The 19,329-nt window shown below is 32.3% G+C and overlaps 2 protein-coding genes across 2 annotated transcripts in view; both read left to right on the top strand.

Annotated features, from left to right (window-relative positions):
* Positions 1–587, top strand: part of LOC21396176 (probable LRR receptor-like serine/threonine-protein kinase At4g36180) — a 1,702-nt gene extending 1,115 nt beyond the window's left edge. The window contains exon 2 of the mRNA XM_024172579.1: positions 35–587. Coding sequence (XP_024028347.1) covers positions 35–190 — 156 coding nt within the window. The 3' untranslated portion in view covers positions 191–587. The remainder of the gene's footprint in view (positions 1–34) is intronic.
* A 14,604-nt stretch (positions 588–15,191) lies between these two features.
* Positions 15,192–18,921, top strand: LOC21396175 (squalene epoxidase 3). The gene is made up of 8 exons (XM_010108591.2): positions 15,192–15,763; positions 16,278–16,389; positions 16,521–16,695; positions 16,796–16,964; positions 17,074–17,292; positions 17,679–17,954; positions 18,130–18,408; positions 18,665–18,921. The coding sequence occupies exons 1-8, from the start codon at positions 15,251–15,253 to the stop codon at positions 18,785–18,787; spliced, it is 1,866 nt and encodes a 621-aa protein (XP_010106893.2). The 5' UTR covers positions 15,192–15,250; the 3' UTR covers positions 18,788–18,921.
* Positions 18,922–19,329: the final 408 nt, after the last annotated feature.

Here is a 19,329-nt window from a genome sequence, read left to right as displayed (position 1 = left end):
GTGCGGCTCCCCGCCCCCGCCGCTCAAGAACAAGGGGCTTTCGGTGCTTGCGATTGTTGGGATCGGATTGGGGAGTGGGTTCGCGAGCTTGGTTCTCAGCTTCACTGGGGTTTGCATTTGGTTGAAGATCACGGAGAGAAAAATGGCTCTTGATGAGGGAAAGATCAGTCAACTCATGCCTGATTATTGAAACTCGTCAGAATTTCAGGTATATTTTAGGAGATTTCTTTTGTCTAGATTATATAATGTTTCTCGAACGATTTCTGGGGGTTTTTTTTTGTGGGTTATCTTTTTACTGATCTTTGCGGGGGATTTTCATCTTTTTTTTTTTTTTAAAGCTTTGGTTCTCCATAATTCTTATTCTCAACAATCTACAGTGTATAAAAACCAATTCAAACACTTTAATCTCAGTCAAATAGTGCACCTCCCTCTCTTTTTTTTTTTTTTTAATTTTTCTTTTCTGACGATGTAACGCTTAGAAAGGGTATAGTGTAAATGTAATGTCATTGTTGATGTTGTTCTCTGTCTCTCTTTTTCATCTGGTTGAAATTGGAACTATTGGGTGAGAACTGTACGTTTTTTTTTTTTTTTTTGTGGGGCTGAAATGTGCTAAGATATGTAGAAGAAACAATTAGTAGAAAGTTTTTCTTTTTTTTTTTTTTTTTTTCTATCATTAAAACTGCTTGCATTAAATATGCAATGAGCTTGCAAATACTTGGGAACTTCTGTTGTGTTCTGCGCGTTAATTGTTGTGAGCCGGTGGGTTGGGAGACCAACAAAACTAGATGGTGTGGAAATTGTCGAGTTATGGTTCTCAAGATGCTTAAAATTTACGGTTTTCTCTCTCTAGGCCAACATTCCGGGGCAACTTGGTTCCTGGGGTTTTGGATTCAAGACTGTTTCTATATCATAAAGTTTGAGTTTGGCTAATAACAGAAAAAGGTTTGAGTTAGAGGGGTTTTTTTTTTTTTTTTTTTTTTTAATAATCTTTTCCTCTTCTCTCTCTCAATTTTATTTTGCAAGTTCTTTTTTATATCTAAATTTTGTTTTAAGCACGGAAAATTGAAATGAATAATAAAATTAAAAATATAAAGGAAGTTGAGGTAAAGCTATTATATCCATGTTTAATTTGATTAAAATGACATCAAAATAACAAAATAAATAAAATTAACCGATTTAACAAACATTTGATCTAAATAGTGTTCTTTTTTATACTGTCCGAAATTTCTCAATTTATTTTTAAACAACAAAGCGTTTCTCTATTAGGGAGAGAATTACTTTTTTTTAATTAAAAAAAAGTCTAGGGAATTACTTTTCCACTTTGGTTGATGATTAGTTAACATGTTACTAGCCATTCACATAATTATGGTCCGTGGGATTTATTGGCTTCTTACCCCCTTTTTTTTTTTGACACCTTTATTTTATTTTATTTTATTTTTTAATTTTTATATTGTTCAACGTGGACCTAGTCTCCTAGCTTGGGATCTTTGAAGTTTTCAAGGATTAAAAGCTCTTTCAATGCAATCCTACTTTTAAGATTACCAACACCAAAGAATGTGCTTCTCTTCGAAATTTGCATCTAACCGTGCCTAATCCCTAACCTCTCCCTTACTTAAATGGGTTTTTTTTTATTTTTATTTTCCTTCCTGTTGCAAATTTATAAATTTTTAATTAATACATTGATTTGCAAATCAAAGTTGAATTTCTAGGCCTACGTTGCTTACTTCTTTACCATAACAAATCAAGAAGACCCCAAAAAAAAAAAAAAAAAAAAAAAAAAAAAAAAAAAAAAAAAGGCAAAACCCAACTGAGAATATTTTAAAAGGGGATTTTGAAATAAAGGAAAGTGAAAGAGAGAATTAATTAAAGGAACTGTTCCAAACAAATGGGAGAAAAAGGAAAAGGAATAAGAAGATAGAAATAATAATGCTGAAGCACAAGTGAATTAGACAAAGATCCGGGACACCCATGATGAATTTTGTCGTAAAGATGAACAAGATGAAAAAAAAAAAAAAGAAAGGAAGTCGTATTCATTTCCACACGACACAAAACATAACATTTTGTCCCCGGTCTAATCAAATACTTTGCTCTCTATCCTATCGCCGTGACGCTTAAGATGTTTCAAAACTCTCACCGAAAGTAAAAGACGGTCAAATGCGCTTTCATTCCCCTTCATTAATGGGTCCTCCGAGAATGGCATGCATTTCATCATGGATTTGGGCCCCCTTCTGCCCCCCACTCTCCAAATTTTTTTTTTTTTTTTAACTTCTAAAGTTAAATATATATTTGAAAGAGACTGTAATACATTTTATTTATTTTTTACATGGACACGTTCTTATTTTTTTCAGTCCCTAAATAGGACTTGAAAGCGATTTTGCTTTATTTGTCAAATGGCAGCTAAGTTTTTATGGCTCTTAAGTTTTTTTTTTTTTTTTTTTTTTTTTTTCCTTTGTGTAATGTTTGAAAAATGAGATTTTAGGGTTCATTTTCTTACTGCACTAAATGAATAACTATTTCAAGAATAGGACTGATTTTGATTATTTCCTTTCAGTTACTATCACGTCAGTTTCTTCTTATAATCAAAGTAATTATCAATAATCGTAATAGTTTATATTATAATTTCTTGTAATAATTATGACATAATAAAGACACTACAAAATATTCAAAACAAGGATTATTTCTAATTTTTTTATTAATTCATGAAATATGTTGATAATGCAAAATATTATTGGAATATATTGTAATTTTACTGAAACGTATTGATGTTTGATATTTGATAACTACAAGCCACTATCTTTTTTTTTTTTTTTTTTTTTTTTAAATTACAGTCAGCTCCAATTTGCTGCAGTCACAAGGAATGTGTTTCTTTGTCTTCATTGCCGCGTGGTCTTCTTCGCTGGTGACTTGGTCCGCACCACAGTTAAGATAAAAGGGCCAACCTTTTCTTTTAAACTTTTCATTAAAAAGAAAGAAAGAAAGAAAGAAAGAGAGAGAGAGTCTCCCGTAAGCATGACGTTCATACTAATAAGTCATATTTTTTTAATCGTTAAATTTATATATTTTTTAATTTTTATGTAATTTTATATAGATTTAACGGATAAAAAATTTGACTTACCGATATATTAGCGTATTGAATAATGTTAAAAAAGAAAATACCAAACAAAAAAATGTGGGTCCATTTAATTCGTTGATTTGAGTTGAGATGTGACTTTATGTGAGAACTTTTTTACTGTAGTAAAAAAGTTAGATGTGACTGTTTCTAAGAACTTTTTACAATAGCAAAACTTAAATTTTAAACTCGAATTAGTGAAATGTACGGGGTTATTTTGGGACTAAAAATACCTAGGGATTTGGTCATTTTTTTTCTTTCTTTTTTCTTTGTCCGGGCGAAATTGAAATAATTCGGAGCCTGACCTTGATGTTGGATGACTCCAACTCCGACCCATGTAAAGAAAAAGACCGATCAATGATGAAGCCAAGATTTTAATCAAAAAAAAAAAAAAACCGTCGAATTACTAAGTCATAAAAATATCCAATAAAACTTCTAAGGGCCCGTTCACTTCGTTGATTCGAATTTGTAATTCGAGTTGAGATGTGATTTTATGTGAAAGCTTTTTACTGTAGCAAAAAGTTAGATGTGATTGTTTCTGAGAACTTTTTACTGTAGCAAAACTCAAATTCTAAACTCGAATCGGCGAAATGAACAGGCCTTAATTCTTCTGGAGTGGGGGAGAGGCCTTTGTAAAAATAATTTAATAGACAAACTTTATTCATAAAATAACAATTCAAATTTTTTTTTTTTGCAAAATGATTTTTTGAGAAAAAAGAAAAACGAAAAAAAAGGAACCCAAAACCCCCTAATCAATTTTCATGTTTTCATGGCCAAACATGTGAGCCCGCCGCCCATCCCTACCGGAGATCCCGCCGACTATCCCTATCCCCACCCGCGACCCATTGCACCTAAGCAAACCCAGCCAAGCCCCATCCCTATCACGCCGCCCACTTCGAGAACCCCAGCCAATCGCGCCACCCACTTTGAGAACTCTAGCCACTTGCGACGCCCACCTCGCGAACCCAGCCATCGCAATCGTGCCGTCCCCGATCAAGCCACCTCCCAATCGTGTTGGACTCCCAACTTTTCGTTATGAATTGAACCAGGCCTTCGAGGGCTTTCTTCCGCAATGGAGAGTTCTTCTTGCTCATGTCGGCGAGAGAAGGAGGGGGCTCCGCGACTGGGCGATGGGCTATGGTAATAAAATAAATAAAATTAAAATTAAAAAGTCATTTTCTTAATTTTACTTTTTTACTCGGTTATTTTAGCCAAATTCTTAGTGGGGGACGCTGATTATTCGCACGACATATACCCAAATACCCATTTTGTTACCAATTTATTCTATAGCTAAACTCTCTAACGTCTTTAACTAAAATTAACCTTGTTTTAAGGTTTGTTCTTGCACGTTTTTCGTTTCTATGTTTTCTTTTTAAATAAACAAACCGTGTAAATAAAAATTAAAAAAAAAAAAAGGTGTTCTTATTTGAACAAAAAAACCAATAAAAATAAATAAGTGCGTAGCTTTCCATTTTTTTTTTATTCCAACGAATTGGTTTCTAACGTGAATATATATAGTTGTAATAAATAGTTGTAATAAATAGCAAAATGATAGTTTAGAATTTTATTTCGTTTTTAGAGAAAAATAAAAAGACAAATGACAAAAGGAGAAGATAGAGAGTGACAAAGAGAGTGATATTTCATTGAATGTTTTTTTACATTTTTCTAATGACAAATATAGTATTGATATTGACATTTCAGTTAGAGATAGTAATGTTTATCAATATTTTGTCATTATAATTAAATTTTGGAAGTTATACAAGTGAATTTTTAATTTTAAATAATTTAAAAATGAGAATGCTGTAAATACACAACAACAAATTACAATCAAATGTAAGAATTTGACATAGGTATGTTTCGTGCGAAATTTGGTATCGTATAGAACATAGGGCAAATTTAGCCCAAAAAACAAATTTACATGATTAAAAATTAGTTTTCCTACAATAATATTAAAGAAAAAAATTGACATTGACACATTAATTTCACATTGGATATGCTACAACAAGGCAGGCCAATTAATTTTTAAAAAAAAGTGTTTTCCAAATTACTATTCAAACTTTTAAATATTTTTTGAACTAACTATTTCTCAAAACTAACAAGTTTCTTCAGTTTGGTGAATGGAATCTATGAGAGAAGGTTCTCGAACCGGGTTCCAACTGAATAGAGTGCGGAACCAACGAGTTCAGTCGAACAGCGTAACGAGTCTAAGGGCGGGATCAAGTTTGAAAGGAATGGACGGGCGTAGGCTTAATAGTGAACGCGGACCCCCTTGCTTATAGATATGAGATAAATGACTTAAAAGACGGATATCGAGAGAAACTGTTAGACTTATTTATTGCGTTGCGAAAAGAGATCATGTAATTTTAGCATTAACGACCAAGGCTTTAACAAAAAAAGAAGAAATGCAGGGGAAAAGATTTAAAAAAAAAAAAACGAAAATCTAAAATAGGGTGAACTTTAAATAATGACGTGCTTGATTTGGTTGCTAAACTATTGTTCATTTATCCCAAAGCATGATATATGTGTTGTACTGTTGTTCCCTTTTCGATGTCGTCGCTTCTGGAATACACTGTTCGTGATGTTGTCGTCTTGAAAGATATTTGTCGTTTTAATTGCTAACGTCGTTTTCCGGTTATCCGAATGCTATCGTTTCTTTTCAAAAGATACTGGGCCGAATGATATTTGTTAACATGGGCCCAAAATGGGCTGCCAGAACAGAGGAGCCCAATCTACTAAAGACAAAAACTACCCAAAAAACTTAAACAAATACCCTTACAATCTCTTACTCTTAAATTTAATTAATATCTTTTTAGTTAAATAATTATATTAATAAAATGGTGTTAATTAAGGTATACAAATCTTGACCCACACACTTTTAAAAGTAAGTTCAACAATTTAAATGACATTAGCTGGTCATCATAGTTTTATGTCGACATATTTTTATGTCATCTAAATACTCAGGTGCCATCATAATCTTTTATTTTCTCTTTATTAATCAAATGGCAATTGTTTATTTTTTAAATTAATAGCATAAATTACTTTTTTACCATCTTGTCCCTAATCTAAAATTGGAAATTCAACAATCGTTTTATAATATTTTGTGTACAGCAATATTACTTCACAATAATCAATTTTCATGTTTTATGGTACAAAATCACACTACAATTGTAATAGCGATTTTAATATTTCTATTCATAAAATATATTTTCTGTGTATTTCAACATGACTAATAAGATTACTCACCCGTAAGAGGAATTGCGTGGGTTGGAGAAAGAGTAAACTTGAGGAACGTGACTTATGGCATTCAACCTTGAATTTCCTTTACTCTTTAAGAGTTTTGGATTTTTGGCACTCTGAAGGATTATTCAAAAGCCAAAAAAAAAAAAAAAAGGCTCAACCCAAGTTACCCCTACCGGTTAAAAGAGGTAATCTACTAGATTATCATCTATAATCTAGTAGTTGTAGTGAGAGCCAATACTCACTATCGGCCACCGTGGGTGACCAGTCACCTAGATTACTAGCAGGAGAGAGACAATGAGCAATGACAGTTAAAATCGGCAATATAGTTATATCATTTTGAGTTTCTCAACAAATACCATCGGTCTTACCTAGTACGCCGCCGATGCCGATTACATGAAGAGTAATCTGATAGATTATAACTTGTAATATATCAGATTATTTTGACATTTTACAATAAATATCACTAACTTTCTCCAGCCGCTGGATGATAATCATGCATTATTACTAATCTACTTTTTTTTTTTTTCAACACAAAATGGTTGGTTGACTTTGGCTGTAGTCGCCAAAGAATAATCTAGTAAATTATCAATGATAATCTACCTGTTTATTTTACCTTTTCAACACAAATCGTTAGTCGTCTACAGCACCAATCGCCAAGTTGTAAGTTGGTAGATTAATACGAGTAAACTACCAGATTTATTTCCGAATTAATTTCCAGAGTCAGAAAGAATATCGATTGTAACGTGACAAATTAATTGGCATAATAAAAAAAATTAAATTATAAAATTATCACCAAAATAAATTATTGGATTACCAAATAAGCTTTTGTCCCGCGAGAGCTTTTCTATATTAGTAAGGTGCAAAATCTCATTATATCATAAACCAGATGAACAATTAAACAAAAAATAAAATATTGATTATTTCATATTTTGTATAGCCCTAATGTTCTTAATGTATATAGTTTTGGTTTTATCTAGTATGATTTATTTATTATTTTTTTTACAATGTTGCCTTTGTATTCATTTTTACTGTTTTTTGTTTGTTTATTTTTGAATTTTCATGAATTGATTTCCCCACTCACATGTCACATCAGTTGGTATATAAGAATTGAGATTAAAATTTGTATCCCTAGCATTATTCATGTTAAAGGATGTGAACAACTCTTTTACTAAAGGATTTGCATTCATTTGGTGGCAGGAACCAAAGAAATGTCATAGAGGAAGGATGAAAAAGCACAAAAGGAAGAGATCTATTTGATTGATTTATTAAGCCATTCGAATTCTGCTTCAAGTGATAACTGGGGTGGTTTAAGTATTATTCCCTACAAATTTATATCAAATCAGGCAGTGTTTATAATGAGCTTCGCAAAAGAAGCATAAAACTAAGCTAAGAAGATAAATTTTGTTTCAAATGAACGGCTTATTTACAAGATCATGTAAGGATGTGTAGCCAACAATAACGAAGATCGATTTTCTTCTTGTTCTCCTCCCTCAGAAAATAAAAACAAAAACAAACAAACCGAAAATTGTTCATGAATTTTCACGTGTTTACCTTTATAAATTATACCCTGGCTAGTGGCTATGCGCAAAAAGTTGTTGGGGCCCGTTTAGAAGTTATACTCAAATCATAATTCTTAATTTTGACGTTTAAAATTTAAATTTTTTATGAGAGAAAAACACTGAAGCAGAATCAATAATTTAAGTTTGAGTATATGAAACAAATGGGCTCTCAATTTCCCACCACATGAGAGACAAAAAAAAAATCATTTTTAGACCACAATGTGGATGGTAGTCCCAATCCTGTGGTTGCGACATTAGGGAGTAAAGGAAAATAATTTTGGAAGTGCAATTATCTTCCCTACATAGAGGAGTTTCATTATTTTGGAAGTGATTAAGTGAAAGGATGTACATTTTTAACACAACCACAAATTGCAACCAACATAATAGAGTTTGGGTTTGCTTTTATTTTAATCTATGTGCCAATCAAATCGAAAAGCAACATTTATTTTTTTTTATGTGTAACTATCTTCACATGGTAATAATCATATTGTATAGCTTTTTTTTACGGTCCCTCCAGTGAGAGGTACGCCGGAGAGGTGTAACACAGTTTTTAAATGACTCAATTCTTTAGTGTTACACTTTTTCATTATTAATATTATGTTAAATAATTATTATGTTACAGTTTTTATGTCCACATATTATGTTGGAGGGATTTCTCACCAGGATTGTAGAAAAATCATATATATATATATATGTGTGTGTGTGTGTACACAAACATGAGTAACGGCGAGACAACAAATCATAAACATCCGTGTATTAAATGCAAGCACTTCAAGGTATATAAAACTGATTTCCTCCCTGTTAAGGAAATATGGGATTGATCCCGTTTTTGTTTTTTATATTTGTTGAGAAATAAAAAATGAAAACATTTCTAAAACGGCGTTTGGCGCAATAACGACAAAAAAGGAAATGAAAATAATTTTTTGGTTTAGTGTAAAATGAGAGATAAATGAAAAATGACTTTTAATCGTTTTTCATTTTTTGTTTTCATTTTCTGCTCGAGAAGAGAGAGAGAGAGACATTAATGAGGTTTTTTATATTAAAAACAATCTCTTAATAAAACTACCAAAAGCATTTTAAAAAATTATTTTTGTCCGAGATTGAAAACGTTTTTATTTTTATTTTCATACAAAAAATAAAATCATTTTGAAACGAGTTCCAAACGCGTCCATAATTTTCTTGGTTGCCATTGTTTAAGAGATATGCTCTCCATTTTTTTTAAGAGAGTAATAATACCATATATTCAGACTCAACTTCGTACCTTTATGTTTGTTAGGATTTTTGTTAGGTGGTAATGTTTTAGTAATGGGTTGTAAAAATTTAAAAACAGATACAATTGGCAATTAACGTTTTTGAGTATATCATAAAGAGAATTTATCTGGTTAATTGTTTTGAATTTGGAAAGTTTTTGAAGATTGAAAGAAGAATTGGGCAAGATAATTTCAGAGAGATTTGAGGTGATTTGATTATCACATGATCTCATGGAAATATCTACAGATTTGATGTGAGAATTATGTGAGGAAAGAAACAATAGATTGATCGTTTGATGAGTGGTGTTTTTATCGTGAAAGATATTGGGGGAAGTTTTGTCCTTGGTGCAAATTCGGTTGGAATTGGTCTAGTCCAAACCGTATCATGATTAAAATGTCCCGTGCTTATGTTGCTTTATATATCATATTCTGCCAATGGTCGTTTAGTTGAGGGATTCGTTTCCTGATTCGAATCATGATTCGTAGTTCGCTACAGTATTTTCTCTCACAAAAAATACACGTAAATCGAAAATAATTCGAATCACATGGTTTGAATCCTCCAATCAAATGTAGATTTGGACTTTGTGCTCGTCTAAAGAAGGGGTTTATGCAATAGGCACGTGAATTGGAAATCAATCTGCACAATTAGATATTGATGACTTTTAGAGAGATTGAAGTTTGGCGTGAATTATTCAGTCTTTTTCAAGAGTCTTGTAGTGCTGCTATATCTATACATACACTATGCTCATGAACGTGGAGGGGTGTTCCTTGGAAGAGAAAATAGTGAGCTTTCGTGTTTTAAGGTTCTAAAAGAAATTTAAGACTATATTTGGGGTAATGAGTTTTGCAGAGAAAATTTTAGAAAAGAATATGTGAGTTTGTTAGCCTTAGAGTGTTTATTGAGATTGTCTTTCGGGAGAAAGCGTACTGCCAACCGAAGGAAGTTCGTCACGCAGTTTGAAGACGAGCGGTGCTTACTGGACAAGACCATTAATGAGATTTGACACGGCGGCGACATCGTTAAGGAGAGAGTCTTTGATATATAAATCCGATTGGTGTTTGTAATCTTAAGACTTAGTAGATTGTTCATTGTTTAGGTATAACCCTGCATATGTAAATTGTTTAACCGAACTGCGATATCAATCTCTAGTGTTCTATACATTCTGCATTATTTTCTTACTTGGTTAACTTACGTTTCTGCATTATCGTCAGTGTTTCATAAAGTGTTTCAACACTCTCTGAAACACCTGTGTAAAAAACAAATCTAACAATATTAAAAAAACAAGATATATGATGAACAAAAATGATTTAGCCTTTGTTACGCATGCGATCAGGTTTAAAATCTTTAGATGAATTAGCCTCGACATAAACAGTTTTTACTTTCCCCCTTATTTGTTCATATACATAATCTTTTTTTTTTTTTTTGGAAAAATTCTCCATTATAGATCAAGTTTTGGCTTTTAAATATATCATAATTTCAAACTTAAAATCTCAAGTAAACAAAAAAATCATCTATGTTATTATTTAACTCTTCATAGTAATTTTAATTTGAAATTTTGGTCCATTTCATACCTCTTGCTCAACGGGATTTAAAAAAAAAAGCAAATAAAATCATAATTCATAACACTAAAATATATATATATATATACGAAAAAGAAATCACCACGTTTTAGCTAACTACTGATCACCCACTTATTTATATTTTGTCTACACCATTGCTGAGATAGAGTTACAAACTATAAAATTTAAATTTGTGTTTTCTCTTATAAAATTAAAATTTAATTTTTTTATTATATTATTTTTTCTCGTATGAAGTTATTTTTTTAACTCAAATTCTCAATTAGAATAAACGAAACGAACGGCGATAAAGCATGAATAAGAATTTTGTTTTATTTTCTTTCAAAGATCATAGAAATGATCACAAAAAGTATATATGAAAGACGAAGGGAGGGAGTTCTATATCCGAATTAGAAATTTGCTCGATATTACAAACTCGTCAACTAAACTCATGGCCCTGATCAATTGTGTCATCATTTCAAACTTTTTCTCTTAAAATGTCCCAACTGCCAACAATACAACTCGGAAAATAGTAAAAAATATGTCAATATAAAAAGCTTAAAAAAATATATAGGTTAACTTTTAGTTATAAAAATTAATATGTCAAAATAGTAAAAAATAACCGAATAAGTTATAGACAAACTTGTCAAGTTATTATTCATAGTCAGACAATTATAGACAAAAACCGTGAATTATAAATAATAACTTATCAAATTATAATTAATAACCAATAAAAATAATAATTTAATCTATTTATTAACTTATATAAATTATTAACCTATTAATTTTAATTAATCTCTCGTCAACTAAACTCATGCCCTGATCAATTGTGTCATCATTTCAAACTTTTTCTCTTAAATGTCCCAACTGCCAACAATATACAACTTTTTTGTAGTATGGGCTGGGCCTTATTTTAAGGCATGCATAACTTCCCAAGTCTCACTCTTAAAAATAAATAAATAAAAGAAAAAAAAAAAAAAAAAAAAAAAAAAAAAAAAAAACCCCCCCTTTTAAATTTTTTTTTTTTTTTTTTTTTTTTTTTTTTGCGAATGTACTCTATTTTGTCCAATTTTAACATGGTTTTGCTTTTTGATTGATAGAAGCTTGAAAGAAAAGGCATTGACTATATGATTGATAGCAATAGTCGAACAAACATATATAGTGAATATTATGATTATCTTTTGTATTCTTATGAGGAGGTTGATTATAGTAACCTCACGCTATTCATTAAGTTTTTGTACTAAATAAATTCATCAATATAATTCACTTAACAGTTACCCCATCAGTTAATTAAAAATTGGGATATTCTTTATATCATCTTTCATGATATCATTTTCTTTTTCACCTTTTTTTTAGTAGCGATTCGTAAAGATCATGACAAATACAAATATGTGGACGTATAGTTGTTCTTTATCTCTTACCTATGGGATGCATGGATAGCTTCCACTATGCAAAACCGTGGGGACAAACAAATGTCTTTTTTTTTTTTTTTTTTGACAATACAAACAAATGTCTATTGGGACAAGCATTGATTATAATTATATTTCTTACAAAAAAATATTGCAAAAAAGGCATTAATTATAATTGTGTCAGCAAAAATGGTTTTTTAAAATTTTCCTTCCCTTCAGAAAAAAGTCACGCCAAAATAAATAAATAAATAAATGATGCTTTCATCGGTGCATCTGAATTTCTAAGGGGGAAAAAAATAACTTTTGTTTGATGTAAGATTTTAGATAAAAGGAGCACTTTCGATATCCCGTTAGAGCTCTTCTTTGAACTTTAAAGGGTTGATCTGTCATATACATTTGAATTAGGGTTGTATTCTTTTGTAACATTTCAATTTCAATTAAAGTTGTATTCCTATTATGGTATTTATAATAATAACGCTATTCAATGATCAAATTATTTTGTAAGCTAGATCTTGTTTTTCTACTTTTTTTTTTTTTTTGCATGTGCTCATGAGGGTGAAATTTTGGATAAGAAATAGGGAGTTTCTCCAGTGTTCTCTCTTTTTTAAGAACACTGGTGACAATCACACTATATTGAAAAAGTATGCATAACATACATATTTTAATATAGATCTAACGGCTGAAAAACATAAAATACCGGTGTTCCTAAAAATGAGGGAACATCAGAAAAAGTCCTTAAGAAATATATCTCTCTGTCTTCATTTATTTTCTTCACTCTGAAAATCGGCTAGCACAAATCAAATTTGCAAAACATATAGGGACTTTCTCCAGTGTTCCCTCCTTTTTGGGAACACCGGTGTTCTTTACTTTTTCAGCCGTTAAATTTTGTCAAAATCACATCAGATTGAAAAATATATGCAGAATAGACAGATTCTAATGCATATTTGATAGCTGAAAAGTAGAGAATATCGATGTTCCTAAAACAGAGAGAACAACGCAGAAACTCCCAAACATATAAAGCCTAAATTAAGAAAATAAATATCCATTTTGCATCTAGTTTTAAAAGCCGTCATATGAAAAATATTTTATTACGTTGTTTTTATTTTTAAATAAGAAAGCAATCATTATAGCAGTCGCAATTGTGATGTGCTGATGTTGGTAGTTAACTAAGGTTTCGTTAATTTTATCGATTTATGTTTTCAGTTCTAAGATTTTACAGTTAAAAGTTCTTAAAAAATGTTACATCTAATTTTTTCTGCTATAGTTAAAAGTTCTCATAAAATGTCACATGTCAATTTAAATTGAAAACTCAAATCTGCGAAATAAATGAGACCTAAAATATTCATTTTGTGTAGTTTTAAAAGACGTCATAGGATAAATATTTCTTTAAGGAAAAAAAGTAATTTTTATAGGACTCGCATTTGTGATGTGCAGATCATGTGCTAATGTTGGTATGAAAAGACGAGTGGGTATAATCTTTTTTTTTTTTTTTTTTAAACATTTTAAAATTGCAAAGCATACAGGTTGGCATGTTTGTACTTAAAATATTGCTTTTAAATTTGAAGATTTTTTTTTTTCTCGTGATTTTACACTTCCTGCAAAAATAAAATTCAAGGACAAAAATGATAAACTTTCACGACAAGTCACAACTCAAGTTTTGATGTTATATGTTTTCTTTAATAAAAATTTAAATTTTTAATTTTTTTATTACAGTATTTTTTTCTCATATATATAATTTAAATTGAAAATTTGAGTTGTGAAATAAACATATAAGTTCTTTTTTGAAGAAAATGTTATAGAACCATCCTATACCCAATGGAAAAGGGGGTCTTTCTTTGTATTGGGTATTGAAAATGGCCTCATGCTTGTATTTTTTTTTTCAATTAATAAAAAATGGATCTTAGTGTCATCAAGCTTCCTATTTCCTTCATTATTTTGAAAATATGGGGTCCACTAGTATAATTGAAAGAGTCTGACTCAATTTTAATTGAAAAATAATCTTGATTTTCGTTCATGCCATTATATATTTACAGCCGCACAACACATTGACCTAACACATTAACCGCCGCATAGGGAGTCTTAAAGTGGGGTTGTAGATTATCAAATTCACGTACGCATTTTGGAAGGAGAAAATATATAAAAACATTGTTTATATATTTTTGAAATTTATACATGTGTTATTTGGGAGTGTGTTATGACATTACGGGTTTGAAGTGCAAGTATTGTGGAAAGACATTTATGATAATTTGTTTTGTAAGGTGTGAAATGTGTGTGTGTGTGTGTTTTTTTTTACGAGTTTTATGTGAATTTTGAACGTTTAGTTTAGAAACATGTTCTAACAGCATAGATAGCTTAAGATAGATTTTTGTTGGCACTCGTTTAGTTCGTTGATTTAAATTTTTAATTTGAATTAAGATGTAATTTTATACGATAACTTTTTACTGTAACAGAAAAGTTTAATATAACTACTTTTAAAATTTTTTTATTATAATAAAACTTAAATTTTAAATTCTAAATTAATAAAATAAACACACACTCAGAATGATTTTAATTTGCTAGAAAATAGAGACCCCAAAATATTAAGCACATAATAGTAAAGATACAGAGCCGTGAGATCACGTCTCAGTTACATCACATCAAAAAATGTATTCTGATTGAATTTAGTGAAACTTTAATAGAAGTTTCGTAATTCAGAAGGCAACCAAAATTTTTTTTTCCCAAAAAATTTATGTCGTGAAAAATAATAGAAATGACGTATAAAACAGGACAGAGAGAAATAAAATAATGCTTAGAAGAGGCAAGAGGGCATTATTTTTTCATAATAGGAAAAAAAAAAAAAAAAAAAACAAGGCCAGTATTTTTGTACCAAAAATAGAAAGTCCAGACAGTAACTCCAACTTTTTATTTTCTTTTTTCTTTTTTCTTTTTTCGAAAACCAAGACCTGTCCCCTTGTTATTAATTATTCGTACCTCTTGGGACCAAAAGTAGGGACGACGACGACGACGATGAACGCAGAGAAGAGGAAAAAGAATCCACAAAACCAGTAACAACAATATATATACATATACATATATATGTGTGTGTATATGCATGTATATATATATATATAGATATGTATATTTGTAATGCTTGTTATAAATTCGTACCCACATCGACACCTGTTGTATATATCTCATCTCCATTCTCATTCTCAACCACTTCATCTCTTTAATCCAATTAACCCGGCCTATAAATCTCCAAGCCTTCCTATATTCCCTTTCCTCCACCACAAATCACCAGGAAGAGAAAGAAGGAGAAGAAGAAGAAGCGCTTCATTGTCATTGTCGTTTTCCTTCTCGTCGTCGTCTTCTTCTTCTTCCTCTAGTTGTCGTATGTCGTTCCCGTCGAAGATGATGATGGTGACCGTCGATCCTTACGTGTTCTGGACCTTCTTCGCGTCGCTCGTGGGGTTCCTACTTCTCGGGTTTCTTCGCCGCCGTAATGCTGGCGGTTACAAGAGGAAGACGGTGATGAAGAAGAAAGCCACCGTGGCCGACGCCGAAGACGGGGAATTCAGGATGGTTCCCAGCTCCGATACCGACGTCATCATTGTCGGCGCCGGCGTTGCTGGCTCTGCCCTCGCTTGTACTCTTGGCAAGGTAGGAATTCGGGAATTCTTTTATTTCTTATTTTATTATTTTTTGTGGTATTTGAACCTAGATAGTGATTGATAATTTGGATTAAGGCACTGAGAATTTCCCATTTTTGTAGACTTTTTTCCAATCACGGAAAGTTGGGATAAAACACACAAATTAGTGAACTGGGATGAATTTGTAGACTTTTCTTCAAGTTTTTGACGCAATCTTTATTTTTATTTATTTAAAGTTTTCGTTGGATCAACTTTAACACTTGAATAGTTCTGCCTTCTTATTGCAGCGATTATAATTTCACTTTGCAATTTTTTTAATCATGTGTCGTTTTCCATCGATTTTAGCTTACTTTTGGAGCTTTTTTCTTTTTTAATCAATGGTTTTCTTCTAGACACAGGTGGTCCAGGTCTTGTTTATAAATATAACCTTGATTAATTAATATAGTTTTTTGGTCATAAACAAAAACCACTCAATTCTTGCAAGGAATGTTGCTCAAATAATCATATGTTAGTACTATTTACAGGATGGAAGAAGAGTTCATGTGATCGAAAGGGACTTGACAGAGCCAGACAGAATTGTTGGTGAACTTCTCCAGCCTGGAGGGTACCTGAAATTAATCGAATTAGGCCTTGAAGGTAAGCCTGAATTCTGGGATTGTGATTTGTACTCAATGTCGACGGCTATCAATCTCTGGATGTTGTTCTGGCTTCCATTGAATTGTTTCGATTTCGATACCTAAACCTGCGTTTCCATTTGCTTCATTCAGATTGTGTTGAGGAAATTGATGCTCAGAGAGTGCTAGGATATGCTCTTTTCATGGACGGTAAAAGCGCCAAGCTTTCGTATCCTTTGGAAAAGTTTCACGCAGATGTCGCCGGTAGGAGTTTCCACAACGGACGTTTTATACAGAGAATGAGAGAAAAAGCTGCTACCCTTCCTAAGTATGCTTTTCTCCTCCCATGATTTTCATGTGTTATCACTGCCCTTTTACTTGTTATGCAGTACTGATCCGCTCTTCTGCGTTCGATTTTTCTCTTACAGCGTGCGGTTGGAGCAAGGTACCGTGACATCCCTGCTTGAAGAAAATGGGACAGTTAAGGGGGTTCAATACAAAACAAGGGATGGTCAAGAACTAAAAGCTTATGCTCCTCTAACAATCGTTTGCGACGGTTGCTTCTCAAATCTGCGGCGCTCTCTTTGCGAACCGAAGGTGATTTTGTCATCTTAAAGCTCGCTGAAATTTTCATTTTATAGATTCATTCCTTTTTTATCACATAAAGTCATAAAGTGAGACCCTTTGATTTTGATTTTCTTTTCAGGTGGAAGTGCCGTCTTGTTTTGTTGGTTTAGTCCTGGAGAACTGTCAGCTCCCATTTGACCACCATGGTCATGTCATTCTTGCAGACCCTTCTCCCATTTTATTCTATCCGATTAGTAGCACCGAGGTTCGCTGTTTGGTTGATGTGCCCGGCCAAAAGGTACCTTCCATCGCTAACGGTGAGATGGCCAAGTACTTGAAGACCGTGGTCGCTCCACAGGTAACTCCTATTCAAGATTTCATTTTTGCTCTCAAAACTCAAAGTACTAAAGATTTAGGAGTTACCTTTGAGCATAAGAAGTTTCAACTGATTCAAGGAAGCACAAACAAGAATGGTGTGTTTTCAGTAGAAATCTCATGTCCAACTTCCTTTTTGGGGCTAGTCTTATTTCTTTCCCTGATTGAATCAAACCTACAGATACAAAGGAAAAGTTTTCAACTACTGAATTTTCTTCGGAAAGTCGCTACCAATACATGGGTTCCGAGATTTATTTCCTTTTCCTGGCTGGTTAATTGGTGGTTCATGTTAATTTTTATTCTGTTTTTTTTTTTTTTTTTTCTTTGATCCTGCTCCAAATTGGATTGTTGAATGAGACATTTGTTCAGGTACCACCTGAAATCCAACAAGCCTTCATATCCGCGGTCAATAAGGGAAACATCAGAAGCATGCCAAACAGAAGCATGCCTGCCAATCCACATCCTATACCTGGAGCCTTGCTCATGGGTGATGCTTTCAATATGCGCCATCCCTTGACCGGTGGAGGAATGACTGTGGCGCTGGCCGATATTGTTGTCCTGCAGGACCTTCTCAAGCCATTGCGCAACCTAAACGATGCAGCGTCGTTGTGTGAATATCTTGAGTCGTTCTACACTTTGCGCAAGGTAAATCCGAATCTGAATTGCAATTATCCTTTGATCTTGCTTATATACGGATTTAATCATTTTACGCGTCTATCAGAACTTCAGTGAATGCTTTTCAAAACATGTGCATGTGTTATTTATATCGAAGATGTTTGTCTTGAGGAATTCATACAACTTGTTACTGTGACTTTTGCAGCCTGTAGCCTCCACAATAAATACTTTGGCGGGCGCCCTATACAAGGTGTTCTCCGCTTCCCCCGACGAAGCAAGGAAGGAGATGCGCCAAGCATGTTTTGACTATCTAAGCCTAGGTGGTACTTGTTCATCTGGTCCGGTGGCTTTACTCTCCGGTCTAAACCCTCGCCCACTAAGTTTAGTTCTCCATTTTTTCGCCGTTGCCATATACGGTGTTGGTCGTCTTCTACTTCCGTTTCCTTCCCCTAAACATGTGTGGATCGGAGTGCGGTTGATTGTGGTAAGCATTGTTGATCCTTTTGTATTGTATAGTTGTTTCTCATTTTCAAGTCTTTTACATTTTAAGTAATTACATTTGACATGAAATTTTGTTAGCTTTTCACAAGGACCACCAATTTGAAACGGAAACTCCAACATAATGAAAAAAATCAACTTGTTGTATGGAAACAAAGCAAATACGTTTTACTTTATATATGTATATATATATATATATAAATATTTTGCGTTCATATATCAAAAATATGCTTTCTTTACAGGGTGCATCAGGTATAATATTTCCTATCTTGAAGGCAGAGGGACCACGGCAGATGTTTTTCCCGGCAACCATACCGGCCTATCATAGAGCTCCACCTATCAGGGGAGATACGACAACAAAGTGACTATGGCAAGGATCCCAATTACGTGTGAATTTCTTCCATTGAATTGTACCTTTGATTGTGGAAGAATGTTTCATTTGTCGTAGAACTGAATAAAATGTAAAACTATTCATACAGAGACACGATTTTTCCAAAAAAAAAAAAAAAAAAGGATTATGAATATATTTATATTGCTAGAATGAAACTCTCCTTCATTGTATGCTATGTGTTTCTGTTGACCATGTTTGTTAATTACGTCCAAGAGTATATGGATACCAAGCAACAGATTAAAAAAAAAATTGTATTAATAAAAGTTTGAAATTGAATTCTCAAGAATCCACATTGATGGGAGCCCAGATTACGTTATGAATATATTTATATTGCTAGAATGAAACTCTCCTTCATTGTATGCTGTGTTTCTGTTGACTATGTTTGTTAATTACGTCCAAGAGTATATGGATACCAAGCAACAGATTAAAAAAAAAATTGTATTAATAAATGTTTGAAATTCAATTCTCAAGAATCCAAATTGATGGGAGCCCACATTACACATTAATGATGACGTT

The sequence above is a fragment of the Morus notabilis genome, unplaced genomic scaffold (genome assembly GCF_000414095.1).
Source record: "Morus notabilis unplaced genomic scaffold, ASM41409v2 Scaffold679, whole genome shotgun sequence".
NCBI lineage: Eukaryota > Viridiplantae > Streptophyta > Magnoliopsida > Rosales > Moraceae > Morus > Morus notabilis.
This window is presented reverse-complemented; position numbering and strand designations above follow the sequence as displayed.